Source organism: Ambystoma mexicanum, chromosome 2q (assembly GCF_040938575.1).
Source record: "Ambystoma mexicanum isolate Mex_15411 chromosome 2q, UKY_AmexF1_1, whole genome shotgun sequence".
Classification (NCBI taxonomy): Eukaryota; Metazoa; Chordata; class Amphibia; order Caudata; family Ambystomatidae; genus Ambystoma; species Ambystoma mexicanum.
The window spans coordinates 964,698,603-964,721,438 of NC_090924.1; the positions used below are offsets into that span (position 1 = coordinate 964,698,603).

Consider the following 22,836-nt stretch of genomic DNA (forward strand, 5'->3'; position numbering starts at 1 on the left):
GGCGCGGCAAGGCAAAGAAGGGGGAACAGAGGCAGTACAGAAACAACGATCTTTTACTAGATCAAGTGACATTGAGATTACACAAGTGCAGGGGACGGGGGAGGGGGAAAGTACCAGGGCAAAGGGGAGGGGGCAATGCTGTACATGGGATCAAAACAATAACAAGAAGTGTGGCCAGCAGGTGGCAGGTGCAAGGGTAAGTGCAGACAGCAGGTGTCCAAAAGAGCCGATAGGGGGGGACTGTAGGTTTACAGATACAGACCCAAGTGCAAGGGTTGCTGGGAGGCAGTGTGGGTGTGCAACTGGGTGGGAAGGGACCTGGGCCCCAAATCAGACGATAGCCAGGCGACCAGTGCAGTATCAGACTGGAAATCAGCAGGGGAGAGGAATAGAGAAGGCAGAAGCAAAGAGCGTGGTCTTGAGGTGCTTCCGGAACCGGAGATGGTTCTCCTCAAGTTTCAGCGAGGCAAGGAGGCTGTTCCAGAGGGAGGCCCCAGCCAAAGAAAGAGATTGTCCACCAACGTGTTGCTTGGAGAAGTGAATGACCCTGAGGGAGTTAGAGGTGGAGGAGCAAAGAGCTTGAGTAGGAAGGTATCTATGAAGAGAGAGTTGGAGGTATTGAGGACCCAAGCCCCAGAAAGCCTTGTGGACAACTCAATTTTCGCAGCCACTGGGAGTCAATGCAGAGATTTCAGTGCTGGAGAGATACTATCCCTGGGCTTGAGGTCAAGGACAAGTCTTGCAGTCCTGTTCTGGATGAGTTGCAGAGGACAGAGAGTAGAAGCAGGCAGATTTAGAATGAGGCTGTTGCAGTAGTCAGCCTAGAGAGAACCAGAGCTCTAGAGACAGTGAGCTTCTGGGTGAAGGAGTGGAAAGGAAGAATACCTCGGAGGGGGTACAGTTGGTACTTTGACTTATTAGAGATGTCTGAGATGTGAGGAGAAAAGGAGAGTGTGGAGTCAAAGATGACGCCGAGGTTCTTAGCCTCACAGGCGGGAGCAGGAAAAGGGCCAAGGGAGACCGTCCAGAGAGTCACTGGAAATGAAGGTGTAAGTGTGCCGATGAGGAGAATCTCTGTTTTACTGGCATTAAGGCAGAGATCGTTGCCGGCACACCACTCCTGGATAGCAGAAAGACAGTCAGAGATATACTACTATGGTGATTTGATCAATTAGTAGGGTATAGAGATATCAGTATTTCTGGCCCCCTATCTCCTGCCCTTTAAGAAGGAACTGAAGACTGCACACTTCAAGGGAACTGCCAAATCACAACATGCCCTCTCCCCTGTATTAACCGTTATAACCCCTACCTGTATCTCTGTACCGCCACCGTCCCGTAGAGTGCTACATTGTTGGCCTGCTAGGTTGAAAATGTAAAAATATTGATGCAGAACAATTCTAATGAAGTCCTTCTTAAAGTGCACTGTGAGTGGATCCACTTATGTCTTTAGTTCAGAAGCTCCAGATTTTAGATTATTTTACTTCATTTAGGTCTCCCAATCTAGTTGCTTAACTTCCTTTTAATTTCGAAGACTGGTATATCCTGTTAATACTCGTTTTCAAATAAAGGTTACATTTCCAAAAAGGTGACTATTGGACAACTTTCATCTTGCACATTAACTGTCTCCATAAAGGTCACTTTTTGGTCCTCAACAGGTTCACAACCATATATTTAGTGCAGTGGCTCCCTGTTAATTATCTCAATGTGTTTTTCTTTAGTGAATAAATGAGGGAGATTTAACCTTGTTGGGCTTGATAGAGCATGTAGCAAAACGTTCTTCTGGTCGGTAAATCCTTTGAATGTGGCAGGTCTACAGAGAAACAAAACCCACATAGTTTCACCTCATCATAGGTGGGAGGGACCTAGTCACATACTGGTGTAACGTATTTCTTTTTAAGATGGCCATGGAGATGCTTCTGGTGCTATGTGCATGGGCTGTCGATAATGCTCTGTGAGAACTCAATCCTCTTTTATCCAAAATCTTGGAGTTCTGTTTTTCCAGATGGTTAAGTTAGGGAAACTTGGGTCTGGTCCTAAACGCTGTGACCGAGTGTGGTCACCTAATAAGCAGATAGTTACTGTAACACCTCAAATGGTGACAGTGAGGTCGTGACAGCGAGCGCGAGGCTGCCAAAGTTGTTCCCTAATGAAGAAGGCTGCAGGATTACTTGGACAGTACACACGTTTTGCTTATAAAACAATCTAAAAAGAACTGTCAACCATTACACCTCTTTTTGCAGTGACTAGTCATAGATCTTCTGAGGCAAAGGTATGTATTCGACATACCTTTGAAGAACCACAGTTTTGTATATTCCTTTTTCTATGTGTCAATGTTTTTACATTATTTGTGTTTAAACCTGTAAGACTTTTCATTAATATTGATATACTTCATAGAGTTCTAGTCTGTGCTCTTGTGGCTAAATGTTCCTCCTCATGTAATATTATCTATGTATAGGTCACAGCATGATGGATACACTTTCTGTAGCCCTGAGAGTTGCAGAAGAAGCGGTCGATGAAGCAATTGCAAAGGCAGAAGCATATAGTGATAGTCTGGTAAGTGTCCCATCCCCCTATAATTTAGTTTGTTTTCCTGATCAAGTACAAAAGTAATGCATATAGGATCTGTTTTTTTTTTAACAACAGTTTTAACTTTTCTTGATTGTTTGGAAAGAAACCTGGCAGAAGGTAAAGAAGGTCAGTGGGCCTCAGTCTTTGACTCTACTTTGCATGACCGTGGCCACAGCTCAAGCTCATGGGAAGTGGGCCCTGGTAAAGATATAGCATGACAAAACTCTTGAAGTTCAGTGAAAAAAACGTTATTTAATAGAGTGCAGGTGATCTCCTATATCTCAACAAAAGCCATTAAACTCAGCGGTTTTGGGAATTGGCGACCATCTTAACTCTGAGTGCCCACCCCCGTTACTCAGCTCATGAGCTCATACATGACATCACAGCAGGAATAAAAACTGAAATAAAACATGACTTCATGGGGGACATTTACAGGGTGAGTCAGAGCTACAATGGTTGTCATTTCCTGCACCCGATGAATTTCATTGAATTTGTTGCAATAAATCGGATCAGTTTATGTCTGTATTAACTAAAGTTTCTTTCACTGAATAATATCTGTACACCATTGGTGAGTCCACCAACCAGCAACATCAATGCCAATCTTATTAGAGATGTCAAATGTGAAGCCTTTGATGGCATGCCTGGGGGTGAACAGCACTACACTGGGGGAGAATTAGGATTACATATCTACCTGGAACTGGGTTTGTTTATTTGAGCATGCAGAACATCTAAAGTCTGCAACCACTGCTGGGGAAAGGGCACACAGATGTACATGTTTAATGTGAGCACACACTCAATTCCTGGCTCAAGGTTTAGAAGCCAATGTCCGTGCCACCCACACATCAACCTGTGGCACATGTGATTAAGTTGCCACCATAGCCCAGAAACAGCAACTATGATGTTCTGGGCTTTTTCTTGTACAGTTTATTTTATCAGAGTGCAACAATCATTGCATAAAAACAGGTTGCTGCCGTTTTGCTGTTAATGCTGTTCATCATGGTTTATGCATTACCAATAACAGGCAACCATTTGAAAATGACGTTAACCAATCAGGAACCCAATCTTCAGTTCCCATGAGCCTATAGGTTACAATTCTGGTTCAATGTGAGATGTGCTTTCAACATTTAAAGTGCTGGTGCAATTTGATTCCATCCAGAATCAAAAAGGTGCTAACATATCAATACAAACACCTTCTTGCACTTCTTGTAACATTGAATCATAAGGGTATAAAAGACACCAAACATTGTTTGATTTTCGTATCATAACTTTGTGTGTTAGTAACATTACGTAAGGGCAAGTGAAATGGCAGCAATGCATATGATCATTTGCCTGAAGTATAGAAACACGTAGTTGATGGCCTGCGTATACCAAAATCATATCGTTCTAAAGGTTTCAGGTAATGGAACGAGAACCAGTGCTAAGGTTGAATGTTACGAATATTACTAAAAGTTATTTCTCTTCCCATAAATGTAGCCAATCAAACTACATGTATGCATCTGAGTGAAGCATATAGCATTAAAGACACTGCAACAGTCGATAGTAATGTTTAAAATACTGTTCAGCTGTTAAGGAAATGGGGCAACCAATTATGGAAGAAAATATATGGGATTATTACCACTAACCTTATAAGGACAGTGCAAGTTACTAAGGGGTCCCTTAAGAATATAGTGTCACAAGGCCCCCTTATACCAACGTTTCGGGTAATTCACGGCCACACAATCACCCCTTTAAGATGTGTTCTTGTGCTTCTATCTTGTGAAGGCAAAGTTCGAGTTGCAAAAATATTAAGTGTCGTGTAGTATCCTGCCTGTTGGATTAAACCCACCCAATGCCACTTGTGGCGGTTTGCATACCATTCTTTCTTCAATTGAAGAAGTTACTTTAAAAGGTGCCTCTTTGTTTTCAAATAAGTAGTGATCTTTAAATATATGCTTTCTAAACTAAGCTCAGTAGAATGGCAATACAGCTGCTAATTCTACTTATCAGCCAATGACTATAAAATGGCAAATAATTTAAGTTCACAAAAAAATATAAGGGTCATCAATTGTTTTGGGGGCAGTGTTATTCTTTTCGCAGAGCTCCCTTCCACGTTGCGAGCTGACATTGCCAGTAGTCCTTGTGACATTCCAAGTCACATGTAATAAGGTATTGCTGTTTTTTTTAATGCTGTTTTCTCGTTATAAATGAGCAGTGGTATAACATCTAGCTGTAATACAGCTAAGCTTGTCCTTCCTTCGTTGGTCACTTATTATATACAAAAGCTCCGTGAATTAAGCGCATGCCGCTAAGACCCAGTAGCCGAAGTGGATAGGAGCGGTTGGGAGCCGTGATCCTCTACTTGTTTTAATTAAGTTTTGTTGTTTCTATACTTTAAAAAAAAAATGAAATTGTTCCAGAATGGTTTCTCTTTAAAAAAATAAATAAATAAAGGTGTAGGAAGAAGTTGAAACTTGAACTTTTGTGCACTGCACTGATCATTCCCTTAAACAGCAGGTGCACTTGTTTAGGGGTTTGTACTGAACATGGGAGGGGGCATGGTGATAGGGTTTGTGGGGAGCGGCACAGGCCAGCAGGGAATATAGTTCCACTACTACTATTCGCACACTTTGACCACTGCTAGCATCTATATTCAACCTGCAGATCAGAGATGTGACTCCCCACTGAGCTGACTCTGCAGTTCGCTTTTGAAAGATAGGATTGCAATTTGAAGTCAAGCATTGTAGCATTGACACAAAGCACACGTTTTGATGGCATCAAGGATTTCTCACAATGACACCAAGAACCCCTCCTAGGACTCAAGAAAAATGCACATACAACCAGAACTCTGTCTGGAATGTTAAACACGTGTATGCGCCACAGTAAAAACAAAAAAAAAACCACAAAGGAACAAACTCATGCATAGAACATCAGCCACAAAAGTGAATAAATTACTAGAAAAGCAAGTTTCATAATCGTGCGTTTGTTACAGTCACAGCTGCAACTCTTAAATCAATAACAGGTAGTCTATTTTAACGAATGATAACTTAACACAATTAAGATAAACTCGTGTTTGCAATTAAATTCCTTAGCTCCTTCTCAATAATGTGTTGACACATCCCAGATGCTATTCAATTTAACAAAAAGAAAAAAATAATGAAATAAACCAGGAAAGGTAGAAAGTGTGTGTTCGAGATTAACTGCAAATTAGCTCCCTGCAGGAGACAATTAAAGGCTCATTTTGTGGCTAATGAACATATTATCAAAACCCTGTTACTTTTGTGCCACCCTTGATTCCTACAATATTTTAAAAAGAAATGGATGCAGGAGAGTGTCTTTATCGGGAGAAATGTACAGGAATCATTTTGTAAGTCATGCTATGCACTTGAAATTCTCAGTGGGTTGCCCTCAATAAGTAACTGACAGACATGGACGGTGCTGCTCTATGTGCCTAGAAACACTGCACCACAGCCATACTTCACTGAACACTAGAGGAGCTCGAATAGCCTAAAAACGGACTTCTGGAAAGGTCAGGTCGAACATTTCTGGGTGGGCACGACGCACCCGCTGGGTGTTACCAACGGGACTTTTTATGGGGTTTGAGTCCTGACATCCTTTCTCAACGCTCGAAACTCCACAGGAGAGGTTGACAAGCCAATCCGAGGTCTTGAGGCATTCTAAGAAAGGGATGAAAACCTTAACAATGACTGGGTTGCTTCTTGCTTTACTTGTGGATTTTATTTGGCTGCTAAGAGAAGAGTTTGACACAACAGGCACACACATAGGTGCTTTTGGAATGTTTAGGAGAATGCTGGAGACTTTTGAAGGAAAGCGGTTTATTGTGCTTGCAGTGTCTGTTGATTCCCACTGGCACTCCTTTTATGTGTTTGTATTTTTTTGTGACACTTTAATGTTTGTTAGGGCCTGTTTGTAAATTTGTCTGTGTGACTTTTTAGGACTCTCTCTAGTCTTCCCTTTGTTCTTATACTTCACTTATACCTAATGGCTAGCACTTCTGCCACACCTGATAACCTCAGATTTGCCTTTCTTGCCTTGTGGGATTCCTTGACTTTTTTCGTAGTCTTCTTGATTTATGTTTATTGAAATATCAATATCTTGCAAGCACCAAATGCCCTGTAACCAACGGTACCTTTGCAAAAGCATTAAGCTCTAAGAGCAGAACCGTCCTTTTGGACCTTTAGAATAAATTATGAAAACTTGACTCTTTGCACATGAACGGTCATGTCGTCCTTTGTCCTTTAATTGTACCTGTAATGTCATGAAATGCCTCTGTCAGGAATGCTTCTTCGTATCACTATTGTAACGTAATGCCTGTCAACAACATTGTAATCTTTCAAGCAATTCGCCCAGATACCTTTGGGTTAGGTGCGCTTTACAAATGAACAGATAAATAAATCAGCCATACTATGTAAGCCAACAATCAGCGCAGATCTTTTGTACAGAATGTGGGCCTCATCACGAGTTGGGCGGTAACTGTGTTAATCTCAAGTCTGACGTGTTCACCACCAGCTCAGATATCTATACCTTAAAACCCAAGTATATTACAACTCCACTTTTCTCCTTCCGTTGGCTTCTAATCAATGAGAGCTTCACTTTCAAATTTCTCTGCACTATTTTCAGGGATTACTGGAAAAATGGTCTCCCTACCAGCTCTAGTTCATTGATTTATCTTTTGATTTTAATTTTATTCTGTGCTCAATATGATTCCCTCCTGTTCCCTTCTATTGGACTTAAATAATCCAAAATGTGTTTAAACCTTCTAAATATCAGATCTGCTACACTGTTGTTTTGGGCTACAAAGTGACCATGTTCATGTGTATTTACTTATGAAGCTCGAATAACAAAATAAATATGCAATAAACAAGGAGCTGATGAGGTGCAGGTGGAGGATTTTTCTAAACATGTATATGAGTTTGTGGTTGCTGCAGGGACACTCATAGCGCCTGTCTTGATGTTTTGCTTTAGCTTGGCCACTTAGGGAGTTTGCGTACTTACGCTCTCCGGAACCGTGTAAAATCAGTTATTGGACTCAGATAGGCAAAATGAACACATACAAAGTTGGTTATGGTTCTAATAAAAATGGCACATTATAGGCCCTTCACTCATTCAACACACACAGGAAGAAGAATAAACACAGAGTGAGTTATACATAGACAAAGAGAAAAATCATCACCATTATTATCATTGCAGAAGACACCTTTATCTCAGCCACTGCGACACTGCTTAGTCCCACAGCAGGTAGGCAGAGAGATTGATCGTACTAACGGGATCTGGAGTGGTGCGTCGTCCTTCTCAGTGAGACTGCATCACCCGGGGTCCACATTCTAACTGCTTTCCCAAGAGTAAAACCTCTTCTCTTTATGGGGCTATTTTTGATCCCCATCCCTCATGAGTTACCATGCTGCCCACGGCCGAAGAGCAGACAATAAGCCTGAGGCACAAAAAGAGTGGAATATTCCAGTTAGAAGCAGGAAAAAAACAGCTTCTCGCCTTGCTGTCGTTCCCATTGCTCCTTATCACTGCACCTGCAGGACACTCAAACTCCCTTTCTGGCTTGTCCTTCAGTGGACAATACAGCAATTATTGTCCCCGGCTTGGTTATCTGACATAAATATGTGACCTTGTCTTGGCTAACTGGATCGCTTTCTCTTCTTCCTCACACCATTCAAAATTGAATTTTCTGTGTGTTACTTTGTAAAGGGCCACCAACATGTGTCCCGAATGAGGGTGTATGTTGTCTCCAGAATCCAAACAGCCCAATACCATGCTGAGCTTGTTTTTTGGTCCTCTGAGTCGGAAACGGGAGGATCTATTGTTTGGCTTTAGCTGCCATTTTACGATGTCCATTGTGCCACTGAATTACCAGGAAAATGACCGTCTCAGCCGGACTTTGTGTTTTGGACTCATTTATTCCCCATCCTTCCTTCCTTAAGCTGTCCATAATAAGCTCCAGGTGCACTCGCACACTATGCTCATCTTTCCCTTGAATGAGTATGTTGTCAATATAGTGTACAATCTGCACACCCGGTTTGCACAGAATTCTGCCACCAGCCGGTGACAGATTGTTGGACTATGCATATAAACCGTTGGTTATCGTTTTAACGTATACTGCCTCCCATTCCAGGAGAATGCAAACTGTTCTGACACTCCTTAGCAATCGGGACAGTGAAAAAGGCATTTGCCAAATCTAACACCATGTTCCATGTTCCCTCAAACTTTTGTACACTTTCAATTATAGTCCCAGCGTCAGGGACTGCCTGTATTAGCGGAGGAATAAGTTTATTCAACTTGCGATAATAAAGTCATCCTGTAGCTTGCATCCGTTTTTTAACAGGCCAGATCGGATTGTTCCAAGCCGTGGAACAGCCAAGCACAGCAGCTTCCACATACCCTTTAATGGTTTCTGAAATCTCCTTTTGCCCCCCGGGAATTCTATATTGTTACATGGATACTATTTTAATGGAGATCGGAACTTGCACCGGGGGAATCTTTAATGGTCCCTCCACCACGAGGGTATAAGTGAACTCACTGATCCCAAACTGATTTACCTCCCAGTCTGAGTGTCAGCCCTTCCAAAATGTCAAATCCAATAATATATTCGGGAATCAGGACAACCAGTACTAACTAGGTCTCCCTCTTTAGACTTCCGATTTTCATATCTGTTTGTTTGAACGGCAGGGGTATGTTTGCCACCCAACCCCATAATCGTGAAATGTCGCCCCTTAAATCTCGAAGGATTTCCATGTATCAATGAGGCCTCCGCCCTGGTACCAATTAAAGCGTTGACCTCCTGTATGTTTCCTGATTGCCAAAATAATGTTACTTTCACATGAGTGAGAGTTTGGGCAAGGGACGTCATTTAGGGGTCGCCAGAGGTCGCAACTGCGACCTCTGAGGTCTCCCTTGCAACCCCTGTAGTTTCCCTTGCTACCCCTAAAAAAAAAAAAAAAAAAAATTCAAAAAGATTTTAAAAAACATTTTTTTTTTGTAATGCAAGCTCCTGGGATGTGGCCAGCACCATGTGGCTCTTTACTTCTGGAGTGGCTGGCGCCTTGTTCAGGCCTCTTAAAAATGTCTTGGGGTGAAAGGTCGAGTTTCATCGCTTCCTGCGATATCACTTTGGGTTGGGGTGAAATGACATCACTTCCTGTGATGTCATCAGAGGTCAAGGGTCGTGTGATGTCACTTCCGCTACCCCTGGCATTTTGGTGAAATGACATCCCTGGTTTGGCCATCATCCTATTCGTATTTTGAGTGCATGTTTTTTATTCCATCTCCACCATCGCACTTACCATTTTCCTCAAATCTGCATATGTCGGCTGGGATTGCGTGGGCATGCCTAATGAGAAATCTCCCTTCTCTGGGGACGATGCTAAAGAATTCTCCTCCCTCTCGGGTTTATGCATTTCTTTGCGTTTCGCCTGTTTATAACGCTCTTTTCCATTTAAACCCTGCTTTTTATATAATTGATAGATTTCCTGTGTCTCAATCCCATCAATATCTCTTCGTGGTACCCCATCTTCCAGTAACGCTTGGAACATAATCCGTTCAGGATATGCGTGAATCACAGCTATCCAACCTCTTCCCAGGAGTGTGTCTTTCACTTCGCCCCTCCATTCTCTGGGTTTTTCCCCTGTTTTTTTCCCATTCTCCCAAATCCACCAATTGTCCAATGGTGTCCACCACCTCATCCGTCACTTTACCAGTCATACCCACCAATAGAGTCATTATGACATTATTATGTGCTGGGGGCTGTATGAATAATGGTATTTCTTGCCAAAACGTTTAACGCCACTAACCCTGTATTTTTGCAATCATCCAAATGGATTGCCTCTTTCATGGCATGTTCTCTCACTCTTTGAATAGCCTCTTTCAATGTGTACCATTTTTTATCTTCAATTGCCCAATCTGAGGCGATCGGATACATACGGTAACATCCTTGGGCTGCTAATTGTAGCAAGGACATTTGGACCTCTCCCCCATGGACCTCTCGCAGAGGGCCCACACACAGAATCTTCTGTATCTGGACTTCCTGCGATAACTGTAAAAAACATGCAGAGTCCGTCGCATCTATGTTAAGACCCTCCTCCCCTCCATTGAGTAGCCTGACCATCCAGGTCAGCAAGAGTTCTCCGGCCCTCTGCTTTAAACAGTTAACTATTTCCCCAATGTCTTGCTGTGATTAATCTTCAAGTGTGATCATATCCACCACCCCACGACTGGGATTATTGGGATTACGACCAATCCTTTGTTGTATCACCGGGTTAACCACTACCTCTTTATTAGATTCCGATTTGGATATAACTTCTTGTTCTGAACCACTCTGTGCTAGTGCTATCAAATACATCTCGATCCCAATGATCGGGATCCCAATCCACCCCTGCTGTAGTAATCACAGTAGCTACCTTACGAGAATTCACTCTTCCTAGTCTTTTTTTTGTATTTATAACAAGCCACCCTTCGGCTACCACCTGGTACTTGTCTGCTTTATCGTGATACAATTTCATCTGGGCTGCTGCATCAACACAAGTTGTTTCTCATCAGCCAGCTCTTTTTCCAGTTTCATGACATTCACATTCTGCAGATGTATTTTTCGGAAGGCATGTAACAAAATTCAGCACCTCCTACACAGAGCCCAACACTCCTTCCACTTTTCCACTATAACCTGTTGCAGACAACCCACTACTTCAGCCAGGCTTACCTCTCCTATACTGGTGTCCCATTCCTCGCTCAAACCCGCACTGCATGCCCAAGTCTGTGCGACTTTGACATACAGACTCTTAGGCCACACCAGAATAGTCACCTCTGGACAGCCTCTGCCTGTGGAGCTTCCTTTTTTTACTAAATAGGGAACTCATGTTGCCAAATGGATATTACATGTCCCTATCGTCAATACCTTATCACACACTACTCACTTATCAAGCATTTGCCACTTTGTGTCCAGAATCTTTTATCTCATATAATATTGTCAGGGACCTTTGTCATAAATATCAGCACAAAGACCCTGCTCACAGCACCAATTGTTCTGCTTTACCCTGGCCACCTAGGGGGTTTGCGTACTTACGCTCTCCGGACCCGTACAAAATCAGTTATTGGACTCAGATAGGCAAAAAGAACACATACAACGTACGTTATGGTTATAATAAAACTTTGTGCATTATAAGCCCTTTATTCATTCAATACACATAGTATAATCAGTTATACATAGACAAAGAGAAAAATCATCACTATTATCATTATTATCGTTGCAGAAGACACCTTCATCTTGGCCACTATGATACTGCTTAGTCCCACAGCAGGTAGGCAGAGATCTGGACGGGATCTGGAGCGGAGCGTCGTCCCTCTCAGTAAGACTGAATCACCCTGGGTCCAAATTCAAACTGCTTTCCCAAGAGTAAAACCTCTCTTCGTTATGGGGCTACTTTCGATCCTGGGGCCTCAATACCTTCAACTCTCGCTTCGTAAATATCGAGCTCTCTGTTCATCCACCTCCAACTCCCTCAGGGTCAGTCGCTTGTCCAAGTAACGAGTTGGTGGTAGATCTCTTACTTCGGCTGGGGCCTCCCTCTGGAACAGCCTCCCTGTATCCCTTAAACTTGAGGAGAACCATCTCTGGTTCCAGAAGCACCTCAAAACCTTTCTCTTTGCTTCCGCCTTTTCTCCTCCGCTGACCTCCTGGCTGTTACCGGAACTGCACTGGTGACCTGGACACCCTCTGATCTCTGGCCCAAGTACCCCCCTGCCAGCGTCACACACCTGCATTGCCCACTTGGCAACCCCCGCATTAGGGGACTGTTTCTGTATCCCTACAGTGTCCCCTACCAGCCCTTGACACCTGATGTATGCACTTGCCACTTGTTGGCTGTTAATTATTATTGTTATCATCATTCTCATGTACTGCACTGTCCCTGGCCCCTCTCATGCACTTGCACAATCTGAATGACACCTGGCCTAGTAGGATTGTTGTCCGTCCTCCCTTTGTTCCCCTCCCTTGCCTTATCGCGCCTTGAAACACTTGTGTATAGGCGCGTTATAAATATCATATCATATCACCCATCATGGCTTACCATGCTGCCCTTAGACGAAGAGCAGACAATAAGGCTGAGACGCAAAAAGAGTGGAATATGTCGTTCCCATTGCTCCTTATCACTGTACCTGCAGGACGCTCTGACTCCCTTTCTAACTTGTCCTTCAGTGGACAATACAACCACTATTCTCCCCGGCTTGGTCATCTGACATAAATATGTGACCTTGTCTTCACTGAAGAAATACATGTTTACTTGCTGAGCCCATGAAAACATAGGCTTTCATTTCTATTTCATTGCAGTAAATGGAAGTGAATATCCAAGATGGCCGCGCATCGGCGCCATGTTTTCTGATTCGTTTCACACATGCACTACACTTGACGAGAAGGCGTTGGTAAAGCAGTAGAGAGAGATGATCCGCCAGAAGATAGGGCTTTACCTTACTGTTGGCTGCCCATGTCGAAAGGGCAAAACAAGAGGTGATGGCTGGAAGGTTTAGAATTAATCTTAACCTCTGGCATTGCTCTAGGCAACCCTCCAGACCATCGTTCTTTGCCTGCCACGCCATTACAAAAGGGGAAGACTATATGCAAATCAGGCTTGGTCCCACCCCAGTGCAACCCGAACTGCTTGGTCACATCTCTTCTGCACGAGACCACAAGCATCAGCAGACATCTTTCGGTGAGGAGTAGCTTAGGTCTCCAGGCATGGGACCCATGTCTGTGCACACCCGTCCCACTCAGGGTGACTATAGTAACACAAGAGGTCATGGCTGGAAGGTATAGAATTTATCTTAATCCCTGGCATTGATCTGGGCACACCTCCAAGCCATCGTTCTTCACCTGCAAAGCCATTACAAAAGCTGAAAGACCATATGCAAATCAAGCTTGGTCCCATCCCAGGGCAAAGCAGGCTCACATTTTGTTGAGGTGTCCAAAGTCATCACCACCCTTGATATCACTACGTATTTGATGATGGGTGTGGATATATTTTAGCTTGTAGGAGAATAGTGAATGTCAGGGAGGGAGCAGCAGACCGTGTAATATGCAACCTCTATAAGACGACAGTGCCTTGAAGTTTACAAAAGAGCGCTTCCCCTTGTCTGACCCAGTGCAGCCTAACTCATTAGCACCACTGACTAGCAGGGCTGCTTTGCCACCAGTAGCAGTTCAACATCTTGAAATTGGTGGTAGAGTGCAAGTTGGTTACTTTTTGGACAAACAAATGGGCGTAAGAGTGATGATGAATGTGGGAACATACTGGCTAAAACTGCTTTGGCGCGCATACTCTTTCGCCCACCTCTGCATTCAAAAACACATCTGCCTAAAATGGATCTGTTCTATACCTCAACCTACAAATGTCAGGTCTGCCCACGACTGCTTTGGCATACTATTCCTATGAAATTCACATGTACCAGCATACACTCCCACTCCTATACAAATGAATGTCTAAGGTTGCTTTGACTTACACCTCTGCCTCGAAAATTCCCAAATGCCGAAGACACCTACATAATTTGTCTTTGGTGTGCTCCTCTGCCTACAAAATTCACATCGCTGTAAGACTGCTTTGCACACTCCTCCTACATCATATATATTTGCATACTCCTCTGCCTACAATATTCACTTGTACCGAATGCTGCTTTGGTATGCTATTCCTAATAAATTGGCATGTGACTGAGCTTGCTTCACACAGCCAAAGCTTATGTTCATTAAACATAATCAGTGCTAGTACATGCGCCAGGCTTTTGTGCAGACGTATGCTGTACTTCATCTGAACCTTCTAAACCTGTTTATTTATTTACTTATTTGGATTTATAAAGCGCCCAGCGGCCCAGAGGCATCGTGGCGCAGTTGCAGCATATTTACTTGAAAACAGGTTATGGCATGTTACAAAAGCAGCGATAATAGAATAATCATTGACAGCAGTGTACAACCATAATGGGTGGTCTAAGGTTACATAGGAACATTGATAGAGGCAGAGCAGCAAGGGTATGGTGACGGTCTAATTGAATAGCTTGGTTTTTAGTACTTTTCTGAATATTGTGTGCTGTTTACTGAGTAATGTAATAGCAACATTTTTATTTGCTCGTTTGTTACATAAGAAAAGCCAGAACACGCTTGTAAAATCATTTCGTTCACCAAGTACAATCAAATGTGAAAATGTCCATCTTTCTTCAGGACAAGCAGAATGAAGCATGTTACTTACGTGAACACAAAGAAGAGTTGATAGAGGAGCTTGCCACGACAATTGTGCAAAAGGTACCACTCGTTGCATGTTAATTGTTGCAAATGTTCCAAAACTGCAAAATGTGATTAGCCCTATTTAAAATTAATATATTCTGAGACAATGACTGATATATGCAAGAGTCTATTCAATTTTCTAGATTTCAAATACTAATTTCAAAGAATGAAACTGTTAAAATGTTGTGAGTTGGCTACAATGAGAGCAAACGACTGTGTCTACATGACAGATGGATTTGATGTAAATTTGAAAGTACTCCAATATCCAAATTGCTAACACTGTTCGAACGTCTGTGAATAGCTCAGTGGCAATGCGCTGGTCTTGAAAGCAAGACAACCAGAGCAACACAGGTTTGAATCACAGTTCACGCTTAGAAACCTCTGTGGTATTATGCGCATTATAAATATACAATTATACATTACAAGGTGCACTATTGCTGGCATGCTTGTGCTGATTTGAATGAAAACCAATTCACATGTTTCTTGAAAAAGACATTTCACACTTTTTGATGGTTTTCAGTTGGCATCTATATCCGATGTGTCACAACAAATGCTGTCAAAAGGCCTGCTTAGAGGCGTGTCAGGAAGGGAGGGAGACCACCCCAAACATTCCCTGGTGCTGGCACTAGTGTGTACAGAACCCCCCCCCCATACTCACCTTACCTATGATGATGATGGCAAACACTGACTACTAAAACCGCACCAGAGGGAAGCCACCACACAGCAGCAGTTTGCACTTCTTCGCAGCAAGATGGAGTGTGGCGCCACAACATCTGCTGATGGAGGTGAGTGTCCAAAGTAAACACTGATAAGCCAAATCTGATGAAAGTCAATGCCAATGGCAGCGTAACACCGGCCAGGCGTGAAAGCAGTGTAGAAAAGTCCCCAGAAATCTACACACCATTCAGGAAAAGAGGCCTTATTAATGAAGCTCCCACCAGCTCACCAGAGATATTAAGACTGAAAAAACCCAATGAGAGGGCCTTATGGAACAGAGACTCCATTTCCTCAGGAACTCTTCCCTTCTCCTTGCCAGAGATGTTTCCAAAAATAGGGGCAGGGCTTACAGACCCTTTTTGAAGACTCCCTAAACACTCCCCGTGCCACTCCTCCTTAAGCCAGGTAGTGATTGGACATGGTGAATGGCCAATCCTGGGTGGGGCAAGGGTATTTAAGGAGGCGTGTGTAGGTGTGGGTTAGTTTGGTGAGGACAGGAGATGGAGGACATCGTCCAAGAGAACAGAGGAGGCGAGAACAACTGGAGTGTGGAGGCTATTGTTAAGGAAGTCTGTGGAGTGTTTGTGTGAGAGAGAGGAGTGTGTGTGTATTAGAGGTAGAATAGAAGTAGTGGCAGGGTTGGATAGTTGGAGTGGAGGTAGCAGTAGTAGTTGTTGGGAGTAAAGGTAGTAGGTGGCCGGAGTAGCAAGTGAAGAACACAAGTGGTTCAGAAGTAGCCATCAGTACAGGGGTGAGCAGGGCACCATATTCCTGAGTTCTGTAGCAGCAAGAAGGGTGTACTGGGTACAATATCCGTGAGAGTCCCTGACGGTCCACCAGGGGCTAGTAGAGAGTGAGCAGGGCACCATGTCCCCAGGTTCTGTAACAGTGAGAGCGGTGTGCAGAGCACCATAATCCTGAGTGTCTGGGAGCAGTAAAGGTAGTAGAAAGGTAGTGGTAGTAGGGAAATAGGAACAGTATTGGAGCTGTAAGAATGACAGTGAGTGGGAGAGTAAGAGGGGATATTGGCATTAAGGGAGACAGAAATTATAATGAGGGAAATTGCAAGAGTTGGGAAAGTACAGTGAGAGGAATGCGGGAAAAGGAAACCAGTTAGAGGGATAGTTGAAAGTACAAGCAGAAGTAAAGAATAGGAGTGGGAATGGAAGTAAGATCGAAGGGTGGAGGTGGAAAGGCAGAGTGAGAGATTGGAGGGACAGTAACATGGTGGGAGGAGAATAGAATTAAGGGATCAGAACAGGAAAGGGTCAAGTGTGAGAGGTTGTGAAAGGAGGGTGTGTGACACTGGGTGAAAGAATACACCGTTCCCTATTCCTGGAGACTAAGCAATGATGGGAAAGATAAAGCTAGAAGTTCCCTAGGGAGTCGGGTAGCCATAAATTTAGGTCGAACACCTAAAGTGTAGAGAAGAGGAAATACAGATAGGAGTTACCGATCGGTAGTGACTAACAGCCCGGTAGGCCCAGGGAAGTTGAGAGAGGAAAGTGATGTCCCTAGCGCCAATCATCCCCAGTCCCTCAGACCCCAAAGAATCAAGAACGGAAGCAGCCATTTTGATCATTAAGTTTTCAAATAAACACCCTTGGCCTTTTCCTAAGAGTCAGTGTGGTTATTTGTGACACCCTGTTACAATGCGTAGCCTTGACTTAATCATTTGAAAAACAACAGATGAAAAATAAATACACAATTTGTGTGGCATCCCTAGATGGTAAGAGGGATGTGCTATACTGCTGCATCCCCAAAGGAAAGGGGCCATTGTTAGCAATGATTTTATACCACATAAATCGTTTGGTATATCAGAAACCAAGGGTGTATGTGTGGTGGGCTCCAAGTAACTACTGTGCAAGATACAGTGACACTGTCACGAACACACTGACACAGTAGGATGTTGTTAAAGCTTTTCTTTTTTTCTTTGCTAACACGTCCATAAACGGGCAACACAGTGTAGAATAACTGCAACCATAACAAATATGTACAGCTTCCTGTGGAAATGACGGGGCTTATAAATGACTCACAGCCTCCCCTTTCTTAACATAGCTCAGGTTCACCTTCTGCAGGCCACATGCTGAACAACATTTCCCATTGTCACTTTCTGAAGTCTTGGGTCTACAAGTGGATTTAGGACTTGTGAGGAGCCAGGCATGAGACACGGACACATTGAGTTCATAGTTTTGCCTATATATGTTTATTCAAAATAAAAGGGGGTTGGAAAAGGCCTCACTATCCCCCACTCCTGGGGGTATTTCCCTAGCACAACCAAAATTAAGGTCTGTCCAGTGTCAAAGTGTCCTAAACAAAATGCCCTGTGCCCGAAATCCTATCCTTGCCCTCACATTCTATAAAACAACTCTAAAATGTGAGGGGTAATGTCTTTTGGCTAAAAAGTGCCCAAACCTTCAAGTTCAAATGAAATGTATAACTCCAACACAAAGGTTCCTAATGGATAAATGTTACAGTACCAGGGGACAACTCCCTTTCACAATTTTCTCTTAAGGATAAAGTTCAAAGTACCAGGGGTCAACTCCTTTCCCCAGGTCTTTCTTTAAAAATTCAGAAGGGCCTGAATCTTCCTTAGGGCTCTTTTACAGCAAAAAACGTGTATACAAAAGCCACATTGGATGTAGGTCCCAACTTCAAAGGTTACTTGTTGTACTCCACTGCCAGGTTCTTTTCCAATTTAACTTTTGCTTCAGTCTTGATTTCTACCTTGTGTATTCTCCTGCCAGGGCTTCATATGATTTATTTTGCACACTTGCAAACTTGTCTTTGCCTCGTTCACTCTCCTGCCAGGACTTTTCATCTGATTTGCTTCATACAATTGCAAGCTTGCTTTTCTGTCACATTCATCTGATTGACATTATGCAATTGCAAATTTTATTTTCTCTCACATTTATTCAGTAACCCCTTTTTGGATAATATTGAGTTTCATAGTCGTTCTCATTCACTTCATAGGCGTTTCTAATTCTTCAGCAGTGTTGCTGAAGTGCCCCAATGTCCCATTCTCTCTCTCTTGGACTCACCGATGTCTTGTGGCATCCTTCGTTTCCTTCGCAGGAGACAGGAGGCAGCACATTGATGTTCCGCCTTCACCTCGCAGGCTCCCCGGCTTCACCATTCATCTTCCACTTCCTTCGCAGCTCCCGTTTTCCTCTGGGCTCTTGCACCATTTTCAGGTGCCAGTGAGGCTGGGTCCGGGTTTTTGTGGGTGCTAGTACGTTTCTTCTTCCTTCTCTCTCACATTCACCACACAGTGAACCGGCCTCTGCAGTCCTCTGTCGCTTACCTTCCTACCGAGCCTGCTGGATCCATGGTCCTCTTGACGTCCTTGCAGTCCCTCAGCCAACACCAAGAGGGCTCGACTTCCCCAGGCAGTGTTCTCTCACTCCCAGCTTTTAAACATCCCGGCACCTATCACAAACTCACAAACACCAAGAGCGTTGCTAATGTGTCTCATCCAATGTGATCTGCATTAGTCTAGTCCGTCTCCTCATTCCAGTATTTTTTATGTTTGGGAGTTGTATGCAGTTCTTGGTGCCTTGTGTATAGCATATTGGAAGGTGTTACTGTTAAAAGGCAATGTCCACACCGCTTTAGATTACTTCTTCTTAAGTTTTCTTCATGTTCTTTAGTTACAGTTACATTAGATTGAGACATCAGGTACAAGACAATAGATCACTGGCACCCATCACCCAGGGAGGAAGGGACCAATTGATCCTGTTACAGAACACTCAACACAGCATTCTCACACTCATACATCAACATTCCACTTGACACTGGTATGACATCACTAAGCACATGGCCAGCTACAGCAGACAAAGACAGGCACATCATAACAGTTACCAGTAGGTCGTAAGGATGGTTGAAGGGAATCAGCACAATACGCCATCAAGACCTACAGAATGGAGGGGGTATCCCTAAAAGGAAAAGGGGGATACCATGCATCATCAGATGATGTATCACCCACCTGAAAGTCACCTTCCCCCATGCGGTCCACCCTCACCCTCATGCAACTGCCCTCCCGGATCAGGTAGCAGCTGCTGTTCCCTGGTCACATGGGGAGATTCATCACAGGCTGGTACACTTATCCCAGGCAAGAACATTCTTGCTCCAACCAGTAATGGAAAAACATGGTTTGGCAATGGGGAAGGAAAACTAAGGAAAACTGTGTTCTATGCTCAAAAATAAAGTTGGCAAGCCAGTGGTCGGAGTGTAAAATAAAAAGTAATGGAATTATGTTCCTGTTGCCCTGCCCCCTTTTCTGCCCAATCCCCATTCTCACTGTCACCCTGAGTGCTTAATTTGTGCCAGGTGTGATAAATCATATGGAGTCATCACTAATCCCCAGCCAAAGATCTCCTCCCTTGTGGCCAGGGGATGGCAGCCACTACCTGATCCTGACCCTGGGGTGTTATTATGAGGGAGAATCATATGGGAGGAGACGACTTTGAGGGAGAGGTGGTGACCCCATTGGGAGAGACATGTTATTTTTTCTCTTCCCAGGGATGAAGACCTCATAATTCCGAAATTCATAATGGCTTGTCATTTTACAAGTCCCTCTCATTGTAAGACCCAAAACCCCTTCCTGCAGAACAATCTGAGCAAAATGCTATTCATGCCTCATACACACATAACACTCACATAACATCTCCTGTCTCTGATGGTTTTGATTTAAACAAAACATAACCTCATACGGACTCCTCCCATAAAGCCCCAACTACTGAAACGAGGAAGAAGGAGTTCATGTGGAATGAAGGAAACACCAAACTAAATGTGCGGGCTGGTGGTCACAATGGAAGTCAGCTGTGTGGAACCTTTAAACATGATGAACACTTTCAATTGAGAGGCAGAGAAGAGAGATGCATAGCACGTAAAGCGGGAAACGGAACCGAAGACAGACCCAGACGCACAGAAGCGGACCGTGTTGAGAGACGGGTGCTTCCAAGCAACCGCTTATAATTGTAACCTCCTGGAGAAGCGTGAGACTGGGAGAAGCACAGCGGATGCCATCGGTGGACCGATGAAGAGGCGGCAGCGGGCACAAAGCTATTGTGGTCACAGTCCTGTCGAGCAGGAGCAGTTCTACCGGCAAATGAATGGGAAGCCAGTGGGGGAACTGAATGAAGGTCTTCCAAGATTGAGAAGCCTTCCAAGAGTGAAAACCTCTCTGCATCAATGTGCCGCACATCAGAAATGCCATCTGACACCGGTATGTTTACCGATAGATGTTGGAAACCCTGGGGCATGTCGACATATAAACAATTGAAAACTCATTTTGAATACCGACCAAGTCAATTAGAAAGACCAAATTTACACAAATCCTCTCAAGAGAACTCAACATGGGGAAATTTGGAATAAATGTCACCAGCGGAAGAGCATTCATGAAGTTGAAAGGCAAAATCTGTACAAGTTTCCGTTTGAGATGTCAGAATGGGGGAAGGTGGAACAAGTAGTACCTAACGTCAATGCAGTGTAACGTCCTGGTGAAAGAAGCACATCAGGCAGTGAGCCTTTAGGATACCGATAACTGGCAGGGGAGTATACCAGGAGATCTACAAACCCAGAAGGTGATTCCTGGCAGGGGAGTACCAGGTGGTAATCCATTTAAAATATAAGAAAGAGAACCTTGTAAGAAGTCCTGGTGAAAGAAGTACATCAGATAGGGAACATTTGGAGAAAAGATACCTGGCAAGAGAGTAGACTAGGGGATCTACAAAATCCAGAGGGTTTCCTAGCAGGGGAGTATACCAGGAGACCATCCTTCAGAATGGGTTGTGTGAAAGAGAAATGTCTAGCATTCTTAAAGAATCATTATTTGAAAAGAACACTTTCACTCTCCTGCATGAAATAGTCCAGCAGAAGGGAACCCCCTTCTGGATTCAGGGATTGTTTGTTGAATTTGCATATTTTAATTTTACACACGTTTTGCTAAATCGCAATCGGAGATAGTTAGTTACCTTACACCTTTTAAGTGTTCATTTTTTCAGTGTGAGGGTCAGATAGGTTTTGGACACAAGGACAGTTTTGTTTAATTTTGACAAGACAAAGACTGATCTTTAGTTTTAGTTTCCTAGGCAGGGAAAGTCTCTTTAGGATACGGACAGAAAGGCGTTTATCAAGCCCCTTTAATTTTTTTAAAATAGATGTGTGATATTGAAAACATTACAACTTTGTGTCTGTCTCCAATTTCTGACCCTCAGGGCTCATAATGCTGATTGTAAGGCTGCCAACCAGTAACACTTGTGCCACCCATTGTTATAGTTTATGGATTGCAATCCCACTTCCAACTACTGCCACTGCCAACACCAACCGCTACCACCACATTCAACCTTATCTCTCCGGATTAGATCGCTGTTGAACGGGTGAATATGGTGTTAAGTAGTGAGCCGGAGACACCAAAGTATTTTGACAAATGATATTTATTTCTTTATAGAACTTCAAGTTGCAAAAAGGGAGGTTATGCAAAAATCTCAATTCGAAATTAAAAATGCCAACCAGGCTTCTCAGAATTCCTTATCAAAACGTAACCTCACGGGTTCAAGTCCTCTGTCAGCACCTTCGTTCGTTCCGTGCTGAGCGGTTTCCTTCACACGCTCGACTGAGCACCCCCGGCGGAGAGAGATCTAGCCTTTGATTGCGGTCCGTCACGTAAAGTTCCTCCAGTCTTCTTTCCGTCCTTGAAGTGAAAGGAAAAACTCAAAACTCCAGTATTTTTATCACCTTGCGAACAGTCCCTCTCGTGGTGACTGTGCTCTGCTCTGTGCACAGTGTTGCCTGCCATCTCGATAAGGGTTCGTCCTGCGGAGTTCCCTTCTTCCTCTAATAAGCCCACCGGTGTTGTGAGCTGGTCTCTTCCCACTCGGAATCCACGCCGGCCGTCGTCTTCCACTCCTGAAAAATGAGACACACGTTGAGGTGTTTAGTGCAGCTTTAAACCCTTGTGCCCCTCCTCCTCCTCCCCAGCAATTAATCACAGGTGCTGCCTCTGGGCGCAGTACAGCCGATGCTAATTCCCCTCCTTCCTGCTTCACACACTCGGAATCAGCGTTAGTTTTCACCCTTAACTGGGAGAGTCTATTCATATAAGGAAAAGTGGATTCCCTCCTTCTTTCCCTGTTTTCTTTTCCCCGTTGTTGGCTTTTATTTAAAAAATGCATCTGTTGAGGCCTTCTGGGAGTTGTAGTCCGTGTCGTTACTGTAGCAATCATTCCGCCTGCTGTGATGTGTGAGGTCTGCCCATTTGTACCATTTTGTTCTTTATCATTTCCCGA

General features: G+C 43.7%; 1 protein-coding gene across 5 annotated transcripts in view; it reads left to right on the forward strand.

Moving 5' to 3' along the window:
• The window catches only part of MYRIP (myosin VIIA and Rab interacting protein), a 2,049,246-nt gene that overhangs the window by 1,182,512 nt on the left and 843,898 nt on the right, over positions 1 to 22,836 (forward strand). For all 5 annotated transcript variants that reach the window (XM_069648262.1, XM_069648265.1, XM_069648266.1 and 2 more), the window contains exons 6-7: positions 2,456 to 2,553; positions 14,768 to 14,848. In XM_069648262.1, coding sequence (XP_069504363.1) covers positions 2,456 to 2,553; positions 14,768 to 14,848 — 179 coding nt within the window. The remainder of the gene's footprint in view (positions 1 to 2,455; positions 2,554 to 14,767; positions 14,849 to 22,836) is intronic.